The 12,666-nt window shown below is 45.3% G+C and overlaps 2 protein-coding genes across 6 annotated transcripts in view; one reads left to right on the top strand and one right to left on the bottom strand.

The window, feature by feature from the left end:
• GSG1 (germ cell associated 1) overlaps nt 1-9,129 on the top strand; it is a 112,086-nt gene extending 102,957 nt beyond the window's left edge. For all 5 annotated transcript variants that reach the window (XM_082240038.1, XM_082240036.1, XM_082240034.1 and 2 more), the window contains 4 exons: nt 1,969-2,016; nt 4,977-5,129; nt 5,713-5,824; nt 7,673-9,129. In XM_082240038.1, coding sequence (XP_082096164.1) covers nt 1,969-2,016; nt 4,977-5,129; nt 5,713-5,824; nt 7,673-8,009 — 650 coding nt within the window. In that variant the 3' untranslated portion in view covers nt 8,010-9,129. The remainder of the gene's footprint in view (nt 1-1,968; nt 2,017-4,976; nt 5,130-5,712; nt 5,825-7,672) is intronic.
• Nucleotides 9,130-9,900: 771 nt separating this feature from the next.
• Nucleotides 9,901-12,666, bottom strand: part of FAM234B (family with sequence similarity 234 member B) — a 30,936-nt gene continuing 28,170 nt past the window's right edge. Inside the window, exon 13 of the mRNA XM_082240002.1 lies at nt 9,901-12,241. Within this exon, the coding sequence (XP_082096128.1) occupies nt 12,236-12,241 (6 nt within the window). The 3' untranslated portion in view covers nt 9,901-12,235. The remainder of the gene's footprint in view (nt 12,242-12,666) is intronic.

Genomic DNA, 12,666 nt, shown 5'->3' with positions numbered 1-12,666 from the left:
CATTTTTGTCATCCAGCTAACATGGGACCCAAACAGCTAGCTCTAGAGCACTTTGCTTTCCTCCCTCATTGTGAGGTTTTTGTGACATCCTGGGAGGAGAACCAGCCCCATAAAATCCTGATGTCAAATAATCATTCTCTTCAGGAAGCAAGCTCTACTGACATAAACATTTCACATTCCCAAAATGCATTCAGGAACAAGGTATGAGTAAGCAGGGTCAATTTTATTCAATTGCCCATGAAGTAGTACACAGAGTCTCAATGAAATGCGCATCTGTCACAGAATGGGGAGGCATTCTGAACACCAAAAAGCTGGGTAAAATGATACAAAGGGACCTGGAGAGATTAGTTTTGCAGGCAGCGGGGGTGGGGAAGAAAACCTACAAGATAGTGTTCAGCTGGAGAGGACAAAATAACTTTCAAAAGGCAAACCTGTATCTGGGGAATATAATCTGCAGAAGCAGAAGCCTGAGAACCAATATAGTTAAGAAGGACTTTGCAGCAAAGGACGCACAGGTTGGACACTTGTTTATAGCCTGATATAAAACCACAGATAGACTTGGCAATTGTTGACACTACATATGCAAGGCTACCACTTGGCCATTTTAAATCCATCTTAATCCCTTAATTTTTTACTTCCTGGAATTTGCTTTAGTAGAAATGAGAATTCTTAAATTTTCTCACATTTAAAAGAACTAGCTGACCGATGCCCAGATTTGCTTTTGGTGTTAGTTTGTTTCTGTGTATTGAACAGGTGATGCATGTTGCGAACATAAGAACATACCCTCCAACATTTCTCCAATGAAAACAGGGACATCCAATAAATGAATGAATGAATGAATGAATGAATGAATGTATACCCTGCCCATCTGACTGGGTTACCCCAGCCACTCTGGGTGGCTTCCAACGTATATAAAAACATAATCAAACTTAAACATTTAAAAAACTTCACCTGCCTTCTGTATAGTTACTTATCTCCATAACTCCATACCCTCCAACATTTCTCCAATGAAATTAGGGATGACGTAAGGAAAATTGGGAAATTCCAGGATCAAATCAGAACCCAGGACGGCTTCTGTAAATCCAGGACTGTCCCTGGAAAATAGGGACACTTGGAGGGTCTGTAAGAACTGTTCCACAGAATCGGGCCAAAGGCCTATCTGATCCTGAATTCTGTTCTTACAGTAATGCCTTATCTTCAGAAGATTCACTTGAGAAGAAGACTGCAATCCTGTGCACGCTTAATGAAATGAGTCTATAGATCTTAGACTTATTCCTAAACAAACATGCATAAGATTGGACTGTACTGCACATATCTCAGATGACGTCCAGTGAACTACCATGGATCTAAGCCCTAGTTCTCGAGGCTGCTCTGGCCCCCAAAACAGGCCCAAGACTTGAACAAATTCAGACAGCAGCAAAAAGAACAAAAATTAATGTGAACACATAGGGATGGGTGGACATTTGAGTGGAGAGAGAGAGAGAGAGATTTTGAATGAAAAGTCAATTTGACTGCAAAGAATCAGCTAGGGAAATAGAGGTGTGTGTGTACGTGCGCGCGCACACACACACACACACACACATTTGTTAGTATGTGGGGGATGGACAATCAGTCATGAATCCTCCAAGGATTGACTAAGGTTGAATGTGGCCCTCAAGCAATAATAAACAAAACCATTAGCCACAGCTACATCCAATCCTGGAGTACATTCTGATCAGTATTCTAAACTGGAGATGGTTCTTGCATTTCAAATGGATATTATTCCCCCCTCCTGCCTACCTCACAGCAGAGGGCTGAGAATGGAGAGACAGCCAATGCCAGCCATCCGTTTACTCTTAGAACATAGAAGAACATAGCCCAGAAGCAATCAAAAACATTGAACAATGTCAACACTATAATCTAGATTTAAGAGCTGACTTCTCCTTCCTGCAGCTCCTGGGATAATTTTACCATTCTGTTTTCTTTCAGATGAGAAATGTCGCAGTTTCATTGAGCTTTCACCTCCAGCAGAGAGAGGTAGGAATAAGCCCCTCCCCAGACTGGTGTGGACCAGCACAACCTTTAGAATGGGCATGATCCCATGATCAAGAACAGCTGTATCTGGATATTTGCCATTTGTTACTTTTTGGCAATATTGGGATGCGGGTGGCGCTGTGGGTAAAACCTCAGCACCTAGGACTTGCCGATCGCATGGTCGGCGGTTCGAATCCCCGCGGCGGGGTGCGCTCCCATCATTTGGTCCCAGCGCCTGCCAACCTAGCAGTTCGAAAGCACCCCCGGGTGCAAGTAGATAAATAGGGACCGCTTACCAGCGGGAAGGTAAACGGCGTTCCGTGTGCTGCGCTGGCTCGCCAGATGCAGCTTGTCATGCTGGCCACGTGACCTGGAAGTGTCTGTGGACAACGCTGGTTCCCGGCCTATAGAGTGAGATGAGCGCACAACCCTAGAGTCTGGCAAGACTGGCCCGAATTGGCAGGGGTTCCTTTACCTTTACCTTACTTTTTGGCAAAGCACTTCTGTCTCATGACATGTTTCTGTTTTATGACTTTTGATGCTGAGACTTCTGGCTTCTTTTCCCAGTTTCTTATTTCTCCAGTTTTAACAAAAGTGCCCATAGAAATAACATGGATTTATTTGGGTTTGGTAACTAAAATAGCAATGAAAACATGGTTAAGCAACATGTTTGAACATCTGAGAAAGCCTGAGTAGATGCTCAGCATCTAGCATTGAGCAGTCTAAAATTATTATTATTATTATTATTATTATTATTATTATTATTAGGCATGGGTCAAAAGTTAATTGAATTTAAATCCCACTGAAATCCACAACACAGTTAATCATGACTAACATTCTATTGAATTTAATGAGAACTAAATTCAGACAGGGTTTTTTTTTCTGGATGCAACCCACTATAAGTTGAAACCTGTCAAAAATCCCAGAGTTCTTTATTAAGCAGGTGGATGTTGGTCATTCTCTGATCAGCAGGCCTCTGTGATATTTATTTGAACTTATTTTCAGTACTATTAGGATTCATATCACCATATTGCTAATACAGACCTTCCCTTCCATGCCTATCCAAAGGCTCAAACAAGCTTCATGTAGCTTAAAAGGTATGGCAATTAGCTGATAGAAATGGTGCACTACTCTAACTCCTCCATGTTTAAGGTCCTGAGGTCTGGTGTGCTCCCTTCCCTTCAAGCCTCTGTACTCCTAATTTCCTCTTATAATTTGGCTTTTGCTCCTCCTGACTAGGTTTCCAGATCCTGCTCTTTCCAATTACCTGTGGTGTTGGTCTGGGTGCCATCTAATGGCTTGTGTGGAGTTCCATTCCAGGGCTGTTATTTTTGAGCCATTGTTCTTTCATTAGAGTGTTGTGAATGTCTGGCTGCTAAATAAACAGAGCAGGCCTATGCACAGGATCCCTGGGTTTACTACTGGGTCCCTGGGAGTAGAGGATAATAATAATAATAATAATAATTTGTTATTTATACCCCACCCATCTGGCTGGGTTTCCCCAGCCACTCTGGGCGGCTTCCAACAGAATATTAAAATACAATACTCTATTAAACATTAAAAGCTTCCCTAAACAGGGCTGCCCTCAGATATCTTCTAAAAGTCTGGTAGTTGCTTCTCTCTTTGACATCTGGTGGGAGGGCGTTCCACAGGGCGGGTGCCACTACGGAGAAGGCCCTCTGCCTGGTTCCCTGTAACTTGGCTTCTTGCAGCAAGGGAACCGCCAGAAGGCCCTTGGCACTGGACCTCAGTGTCCAGGCAGAACGATGGGGGTGGAAACACTCCTTCAGGTATATTGGACCAAGGCTATTTAGGGCTTTAAAGCTCAGCGCCAACATTTTGAATTGTGATTGGACACGTACTGGGAGCCAATGTAGGTCTTTCAAGACCGGTGTTATGTGGTCTCGGTGGCCGCTTCCGGTCACAAGTCTAGCTGCCACATTCTGGATTAGTTGTAGTTTCTGGGTCACCTTCAAAGTTAGTCCCACATAGAGTGCATTGCAGTAGTCCAAGCAGGAGATAACTAGAGCATGCACCACTCTGGCGAGACAGTCTGCGAGCAGGTAGGGTCTCAGCCTGCGTACCAGATGGAGCTGGTAAACAGCTGCCCTGGACACAGAATTGACCTGCACCTCCATGGACAGCTGTGAGTCCAAAATGACTCCCAGGCTGCGCACCTGTTCCTTCAGGGGAGCAGTTACCCCATTCAGGACCAGGGAGTCCTCAACACCTGCCCGCCTCCTGTCCCCCAAAAACCGTACTTCTGTCTTGTCAGGATTCAACCTCAATCTGTTTGCCACCATCCATCCTCCAACCGCCTCCAGACACACAGGACCTTCCCCACCTTCACTGGTTCTGATTTGAAAGAGAGGTAGAGCTGGGTATCATCTGCATACTGATGAACACCCAGCCCAAACCCCCTGATGATCTCTCCCAGCGGCTGCATGTAGATGTTAAAAAGCATGGGGGAGAGGACAGAACCCTGAGGCACCCCAAAGGATGGTCCTTTATTAGAAGAAGCCCTGTTATTTGAAGGGCTACCTGGTTTAAAGGTAAAGAATTATAAGAAAGTTGTCCACCACCAGTTAACACATGGGCAGGAGACTGAGCGGGTGCACAAATCACTTGGTCACAGTCTTCCTTCCACGGTGAGATGTATGTTATTTCTCTTCAAACTGTGGTCACTGTTTCTCAATGCGCATCTATACAAATAGAGTAGCAAACACAAATTGAATACAAATCTGTGTCTTATTTATGGGGCAATGCATATTATCTCTTTTGGTGATGCATTAGGTGACCATCCTACCTGCACATCTTGCAACCTACCAACTTATAAATGCAGTCTATCCGCCATATTTACCTTACTGGTTTGGCTGCCTTCCAGCGTAAGAGGAAGAGAGCAGACTTCAGCTCTGCCAGCCTGTATCCCTGACTGATTTGTCTTTTCTGGTTGCACACAATAGGTATCCTCTGGTTGTCGCTTGGATCAGAGATGATTTACATAAGCTTGCTGCTCATTAGTTTCATCCTCCTGCTGGTGGAGATGTTGTACACAGGGAACCCAGTTTGTGGGCTGAAGCTCAATGCCTTTGCTGCTGTCTCCTCTGTCTTGTCAGGTGAGTGCCTCTCCCACTTTGGCATGGATGAGGAACTGGGGGGATTCATTAAGAGCATAGCAAAAGCAGCTGGGAGCGTGAAGGGAAATGAGATGTGAGAAGCTGCTTTATTTCAAGTCAGATTATTTATCCATCTAGCTCAATATGATCTACACCATGGATAGGGAACCTGTGGCCCTCTAGATGTTGTTGGGCCAGAACTCTTAACTTCCCTGACCATTAGCCACACTGGTTGGTGGCTGATGGAAGTCTGAGTCCAACAAATATCTGGATGGTCACAGGTTCCCTATCCATGGTCTACACTGGCAGAAAGCGACTCTTCAGAGTTTCTGATGGTGCACATTCCCAGATGTAAAGGAGATGCTCTATTTCTGAGCTACAACCTTCCCCACAAATGAAAGGATGGAGAAAAATGCAACAGAAAAAGGAAATAAGAGGGTAGAGACTGAGAACAGAGGGGCATTAGAGGCTAGAACTATGTTAATCCCATCAGAGAAGCATTTCCTAAGAACATCAAGCAAATGTTTCTTGTACCATCTGAATTGTGGCTTTGGGTGGATGACCTTCTTTCCTTTCTCTATAGGCCTACTGGGGATGGTGGCTCACATGATGTACAGCCAAGTTTTCCAGGCAACTGTTAACCTGGGGCCAGAGGACTGGAGACCGCACTCATGGGACTATGGTTGGGCCTTCTAGTATGTGCAGTATTAATTTACTAAAATATGTTTGCCACTTTTCTTAAAAACAAAACATTTATTTATTTATTTATTTATTTATTTATTTATTTATTTATTTATTTATTTAATATACTGCCCTATACTCGCAGGTCTCAGGACAGTTCACAGAATAAAATCAAAATATAAAATCACAAAATACATAATCAAAATAAGAGTAACAACCCAATAACATAGAAAGCTACTTTTACGGGTCCCTCCAGACTGCCGTTTTATTGCAGGTGTCTTCTGCAACATGTTCTTGACCCAATAATGCATTAGCGGTGGGTGAATTTATTCTCCTTTAGTTTTTTATGAGATGCCTCCCCAATGCTATCACATGTTGCTGTCTGGAGGGGCAATAGTGTAACACAAGTGCAACAAAAAATAAACCAGGACTTTTGCATGCAGCCAAGGAAACAGAGTTATTCCAGTGGAGTATTGCATACCCCTAATTTTCACCAACTCTCAGCCATTTGCCAGGTTTGTCAAAATCACTTGTAAATTGTGCAGCTGACTCCACAAATTTCCTGAGTGTTGAGCAAACTGCCAATTCTGGCTATTAGCCCAAAACCGCAGACAAAATCTGATGCAAAGCCCTGTGATCTTCATCCTTAATAACAAACTACGGGGCAAGGGACAAGTCATCAGTACAATGTCAGTAAACAGAGTAGCATCACAAAGGCAGACAGCGCAGAACTGGGCCTTGCAAGCAAGAGATAGTTCTCCAGAGGGTATTTAAATCACCCCAGAATGATTTGGTGGGCTGGGGTTTTTGTAAATGCTGTGAATTAATTTCTTTAACATGGGTAACTAAGGGGTAAAGGTAAAGGGACCCCTGACCATTAGGTCCAGTCGTGACCGACTCTGGGGTTGCGGTGCTCATCTTGCTTTATTGGCCAAGGGAGCCAGCGTACAGCTTTCAGGTCATGTGGTCAGCATGACTAAACCGCTTTTGGTGAACCAGAGCAGCACACGGAAACGCCGTTTACCTTCTTGCTGGAAGTAGACCTATTTATCTACTTGCACTTTGACGTGCTTTCAAACTGCTAGGTTGGCAGGAGCTGGGACCGAGCAACGGGAGTTCACCCTGTCGTGGGGATTCGAACCACCAACCTTCTGATCGGCAAGCCCTGGGCTCAGTGGTTTAGACCACAGCGCCACCCGCATCCTAAGGGGCGATTCACATGGATTAAAATTAGTCCTAGCTGTGAGGCAAGTACAGTATGCAGTACTCTGTAAAATATATGCGCTGTCATCAAGCAAAGTGGTCCTTTGATTGCTGTATTGAAGGGCAGATCAAGTTTGAGAAGAGGGACCATAATTCCGCAGTAGAGCACATGCAGACAGCTCATGGTTTGATCCCCATCAACTTCAGCTTAAGCCAGGGATGGGGAATTTGTGGCCTTCACATGTTCTTGGATTCCAGCTCCCAGCAGCCACAGTCAGCACGCCCAAGAATTATAGGTGTCATGCAATAGCATCTGCAGAGCTGTAGGTCATGAGCTAAATGATCTTGGGTAGAAGGCTGGGTATGATGTCTGCCCAGGGTCCTGATGGAGCACCACCAGAGCCAGACGGACTTAATATAAACCCCTCCATGTCCTTTTTATTGCACATTCATGGTAATTTGTGCTCATGATGCTGTTGGGGAAGTGACACGTGAGCCGGCTTACACCTGCAAGCCTGTTGGGGTGCTCACACTGCTTCACTTCCAAGCAGTGCACATCCTGTAACTTTATCCATCTGCCATTGTTAACTAACAGAAGAAAGGACACAAATAAGACCCTTCTTCTCCCCCTGTTTCTCCTGTCTGTTTCTCTTTTTCAGTATGGCCTGGGCTTCCTTTACTTGCTGCATGGCCTCTGCCGTCACCACCCTGAACACATACACCAAAACCGTGCTGGAGTTCAAGCGCAACCACCAGAAAGCCTGCGACGGGAGCCTCATGGTAGACCAGTCCCAGCACCACCAGTGCTTCTTCCCGCCTCAGTACCAACAGCGAGAGCCACTGGGCGGCTTCTACCTGCACCGAGAAAAGCCGCTCCACTCCGTCTCCGAAGGAGTCGACTTCTACTCGGAGCTGCAGCAGAAGGTGATGCAGAGGGAGCCCGACCTAGAGATGAACGAGGTCCTGGGGAAATCTGGTGGGGAGGATCCCTGTTAGGATGGGGAGAGAGAGAGAGGGCTCGGTGGGACAGTCAAAAAAGAGAGAGAGCTCTAAACCAAGCTTTAGCCTCCTCCCCTTGAGGTTCTCGCTTCTTTTCATTTGCTCTGCTGGGGAATTCAATGTGGGTGGGAGTTAGGCAGCCACTGACATGGATGCATCTGACCATAGGAACATGCCTCTTTCCATCTTGCTCAGCGCTGTCTGCACACACTGGCTGGCAGCAGCTCTCCAGGGTTTCAAATAAGGGCATTTCCTGAAGGTACCTGGGGGTGCCAGGGACTGAGACTGGGCCCGTCTGTCTGTGCTCTGCCACTATGAGCCAGGTATGAAATGGGATGTTATTCAGGCCTTTACATTGGGACTGGGTTTTAAAATACATGAATAGCCATGGAGGGGAAATCAAATGGGGTCCACGATGTAGGGGAAGGGTGCTTGAAGCCTTTGCTCTGGTCACAGTCTCACTCCAATTCAGGGGGGCTTAATGCTTGCTATTTGCAATAGGCAGGAAAGCTCTTGTTGGTCCCAATGGAAGCCTTCCTCCCACTGCAAATGGCAGGCATGTAAATTTAGAGTGTGACGGTGGCAGCAGCAAAAGTCACCCCACCATGTTACGATTACCATCCGGACCACCCTTGCCCCCCCCCCCCGCCAAGTATCCTTGCCATTTTAAAAATAGAACACAGCAGGCACGCAAGAGCTAACAACAGGAGTACCATCAGATCCAGCTTGGTCCTGAGGAGGTGCAGGGCACTGAAGCTCAACACTGCTGCACAGCAGGAAGTGTTACCTGGAGATGTTGAATGACAGAAGAGAGTGACAGCATCTAACCCTGATGCAAAGGAAACTGCAATGTGCCCAGTTATGCTAATTAAACAGCACAATCGAATTTCCTTGCTTATTTGGGATGGTAAATGATTTTTCTGTAGGGAAATATTGCAGGGTGGTAAACCTTGATGCCAAATGCAGGTGGATGAAGAAGGCATTGGCATCCCTGCCTTAGATTCAGCAAGGTCCACTCTGACTAATTTGATCTGTTGAAACATGGCAGTGCTGGCCAGCATTTGGATCATAATAAATCCAATTCCTGTTTAATAAAAACCCTGGAACTTCTGAATGAGCAGGTCCTCCCCAATGAATGATTCTTTGCTTGTTTACAGTTTCTAACCATCATAACTTTTGTAAGATTTGCATCCAGGGAGGAGGGAGGGGGGGATGCAAAGAATGTTTAATAATCCTTTTGGTTGGTTTCAACCCAAAACATCTGGATAAACCCCATTTTTAAAATCAAGAGAGTTTCCAAATGTATTTATTTTAAATATTTCTTAACCACCCTTCACCAGAAAATTCCAAGGCCATGTAAAACAGCTTGAAAAAACTATGGACACAACTTCTAAATGCAATGAATAAAGTGGCATAGATGTAAAACACCAGTGTCAGATAACAAAATAAAAAGCAGGTTAAAAAGGCAAAACTTAAAAAGAGCAAAAAGACGACATTCCAGAGGGAGAAGAATGGGAAGATGTTCCCACACCTGTGTGCCTCCATTCATGTTTAGTCACTCAATCTCCCTCCAAAGATGGTCGCCTCTCTATCACCCCCTTGATGCCTTACTTGTGTGAAAGGGTACCATGAGAAGCAGGGCCAGTCCCTGAAAGGGTCACGAAGACTAGCCAATCCACAGCATGCACCATTCTGCTCAAAGTCTGGGCAGAAGTCTGTGTAGGTGTCACAGTGCAGTGCGCATGCTCACCATGGTGGATTCACCAGGAAAATTCTGTACATCTGTTCATAGCAGGACTCTTGCCAGAAGCTATCAAATTCACTCTGTTCCCAGAGTCCTCTTCAATTCGCTCAAAGAAGCTAGGAAAAGCAAGTCACACACCAGAAATGTGCTGTACATGATCTTTATTTATCCCATCATGGTTCACAGTTCAAATAATATACAGACAAGATCATTATTTAAAGTGCACACAAGACGTGGAGGGGGAAAAATTCACATTATGGAGGACCCAGTGTCACCAAGCAATACAAACCAAGTGGATGCATTAAAGGACGCAATGGAGGGCACGTACCATTTCAAGTAGTGATGTTGCAACATTTGCCAGCTAGGGCTGAGGAGCATGGGAGTTCTACCTACTGAAGAAACTCTAGAACCAATTTGTATGCCTTGAACGAATACCTTTATTTCTAAGCAAGGGCCACGCCTAGGGGGGGAAGACAAGTGCTATGCGTTGTGCTAGTATTTAGAAAAGTATAGACTCAGACTCCTATTCTACTTATACAAACTCTTCAAAAGCTCAGGGATTAAAAGGGGAAAGGCGGAATGAGGCCCTGCCTCAGGGATTGGTATCATGATGAAGAAGAGACATTTACAAGAGATGCAATATGGCTATGTACAGGTTGCAATTTGTGTAGAGCCAACAAGAGTGGCTTCTCCCTCACTGCTACCACAGTGCTAGCCCTGATCCAGCATCAGTGGCTTAATCATTAGGAAAATATAGTGGAGGGAAGGGAAACTTTACAACAAGGATGTGAAAGCTTGCTCACTCTGACTTGCCACCTCCTATTTGCAGCTGCATCTCCCAGTGCAAAAGCAGCCAGCAGAGCAACAGTCGAGTACATCAGATTGCAGACTGCTCCTGGTCTAATTAATTTCACGGCTAAAGAAAGTAACTGAATTATGGGACATGGCTGAAAGAGTGAAGGAGTCTTCTGCCATGTAAAACAAATCATTTTTGCCAACAGGCAAAAAGAGAGGAAATCTGAACAGCTGAACAGGCTTTTATTCCCAGCTAGAAAAGAGGAATATCTTAGACAGCTTTAACACAGGGAAGGGAGTGTTAATGAAGAAGCTGTTTCAGAGCTTTTGTGCATTGCTCCAGGAACATAGTTGGTTTTCCCACATACAGCGATGAATCACAGAGCTGCCTATAACAACACAGGCCGAGGTTCTCCTGCAATCAGAATGCTGGGCAGACTCAACACATTCAGGAGAAAATTGAGTTTTGGACACAATCCAGTTGACAAAGTAAAGATAAGCCTATCTAAACAAACTCCTGTTCCATAGGGTGGAGAATGTATATAACATACATCATTCTGCTAGGTAAGAGATGCTCCCATAGGATGCTCTATGTATACTCCAGCCAACAATAGCTTCTAAACATAAACATCCTAACTGGGTATTCCTAGTGACTTGGTCACAACACCTGCTGGCCTGTTTTTGCCAGAGGCAGAGCTCAATGCTAATCGTACATCTTTTGTGCAGATGTTGGAACCCTTCTTGAAAAGAGACAACACTTAGTAGGGTTGCAGTAAGTATGGGACATTGCAAGCCCATGGAATGTTTCGGGCATTGCTTGTTTGCCACTACAGACAATCTACACAAGCACTGCAATGGAAGGTTTGTTATCCTTTGGTTATACGAAACTATGGTAGACCCTCAAACAGGTGATCCTAGCACGGTTCAGAAAAAGGGACACAGACTTTTAGTTAAACAGCACCAAACCCAGCCTGGCTCTGACTGAAGGTAGGAGTGTATGCAATCATTCAGCACTAAAGGGTACAATGCCTCTCAGGTTCGGGAGATGTGGGGTGGAGAGAGGAAGAACGGGACACAGCAGTGACCATAACCCAACACCCTCCAGATCTTGTTGGACTACAGCTCCCAACATCCCTGACCACTCTGGCTGGAGCTGAACTCCATCTTTGAGAGCCATGGGTCATCTCTGCCCAGTCCTAAAACAAAAGAGAAGGAAGAACCAAAAGAACCCAAAGGATGAAAGTTATGAGCCAAGGCCACACTATGCAGAGAACATTGCTATGCATTTAAGATAAAGTAGGAGCTTCCTGAAACACTTCATAAATTAAAAATACAATATATAAATATATACACACACACACACATATATATATATACACAAACACACACTCTAGTGTCTCTGCATAAATTTGTATGTTCAATCTACCCAGAAGGAAAGATGTAGGCAGGGAGCAGCAACGAACAGGTCAAGCAGCATTCCATCAAGTCAGGATGCCAGAGGGTCACCGCCAGTCCAGCCTCCCAGCACTAGGTGGCCATTCACAAGGGTGAGCAGCAGCTAGTCTTTCAGGCTCCTTCCTTAACACACTGAATGCATCACGAAGTCTGGCTAACCACCTTGGCCTGCTGATATCGAGGCCCACGGTTTTGTCACGTTGCTCAGAAAGCCCGAGGAAGCAAATGGCTAGAACTGGGGAGAGAGAGAGAAAAAAAATGGGTGTCAGTCAGGCACTGCTGCCTGCAGGTTTCTACAGGGCCTTAGGCTTTAAGTGAGGCACAGTCAAATCAATGAGAACAGCAACAGTGTGTCGGGGGGAGGGAAGGAGGACAGGACCTCCTCTCACTTTGCAAAAAGCTGAGTCAGGCTGGAGGGAGCCCACAAAGGCTTACTGGCTCAGAATCTGCATGGGGCCCCCCCCCATGCAAAGGGAGACTGTGCCCAGCATCTCCCTACATCAGGGTTTGGTATCAGTCACTGGCATTAGCCTCATATGTAGCCTTGAACCTAGCTGTGATTTGTGCAACCAGGGGAAAAAGAATCAGTTGTAGGAATCATTTCATTTCGGAAAGAAGCAGCAGGCCCCTCAGACATTGCTATCCGCTTTCTTTGCAAAA

The sequence above is a fragment of the Podarcis vaucheri genome (assembly GCF_965113315.1).
Source record: "Podarcis vaucheri genome assembly, chromosome: 10".
In the NCBI taxonomy this organism is placed as follows: domain Eukaryota; kingdom Metazoa; phylum Chordata; class Lepidosauria; order Squamata; family Lacertidae; genus Podarcis; species Podarcis vaucheri.
Note: the sequence above shows the minus strand (reverse complement) of the source record. Positions and strands in the feature narration are given on the sequence as shown.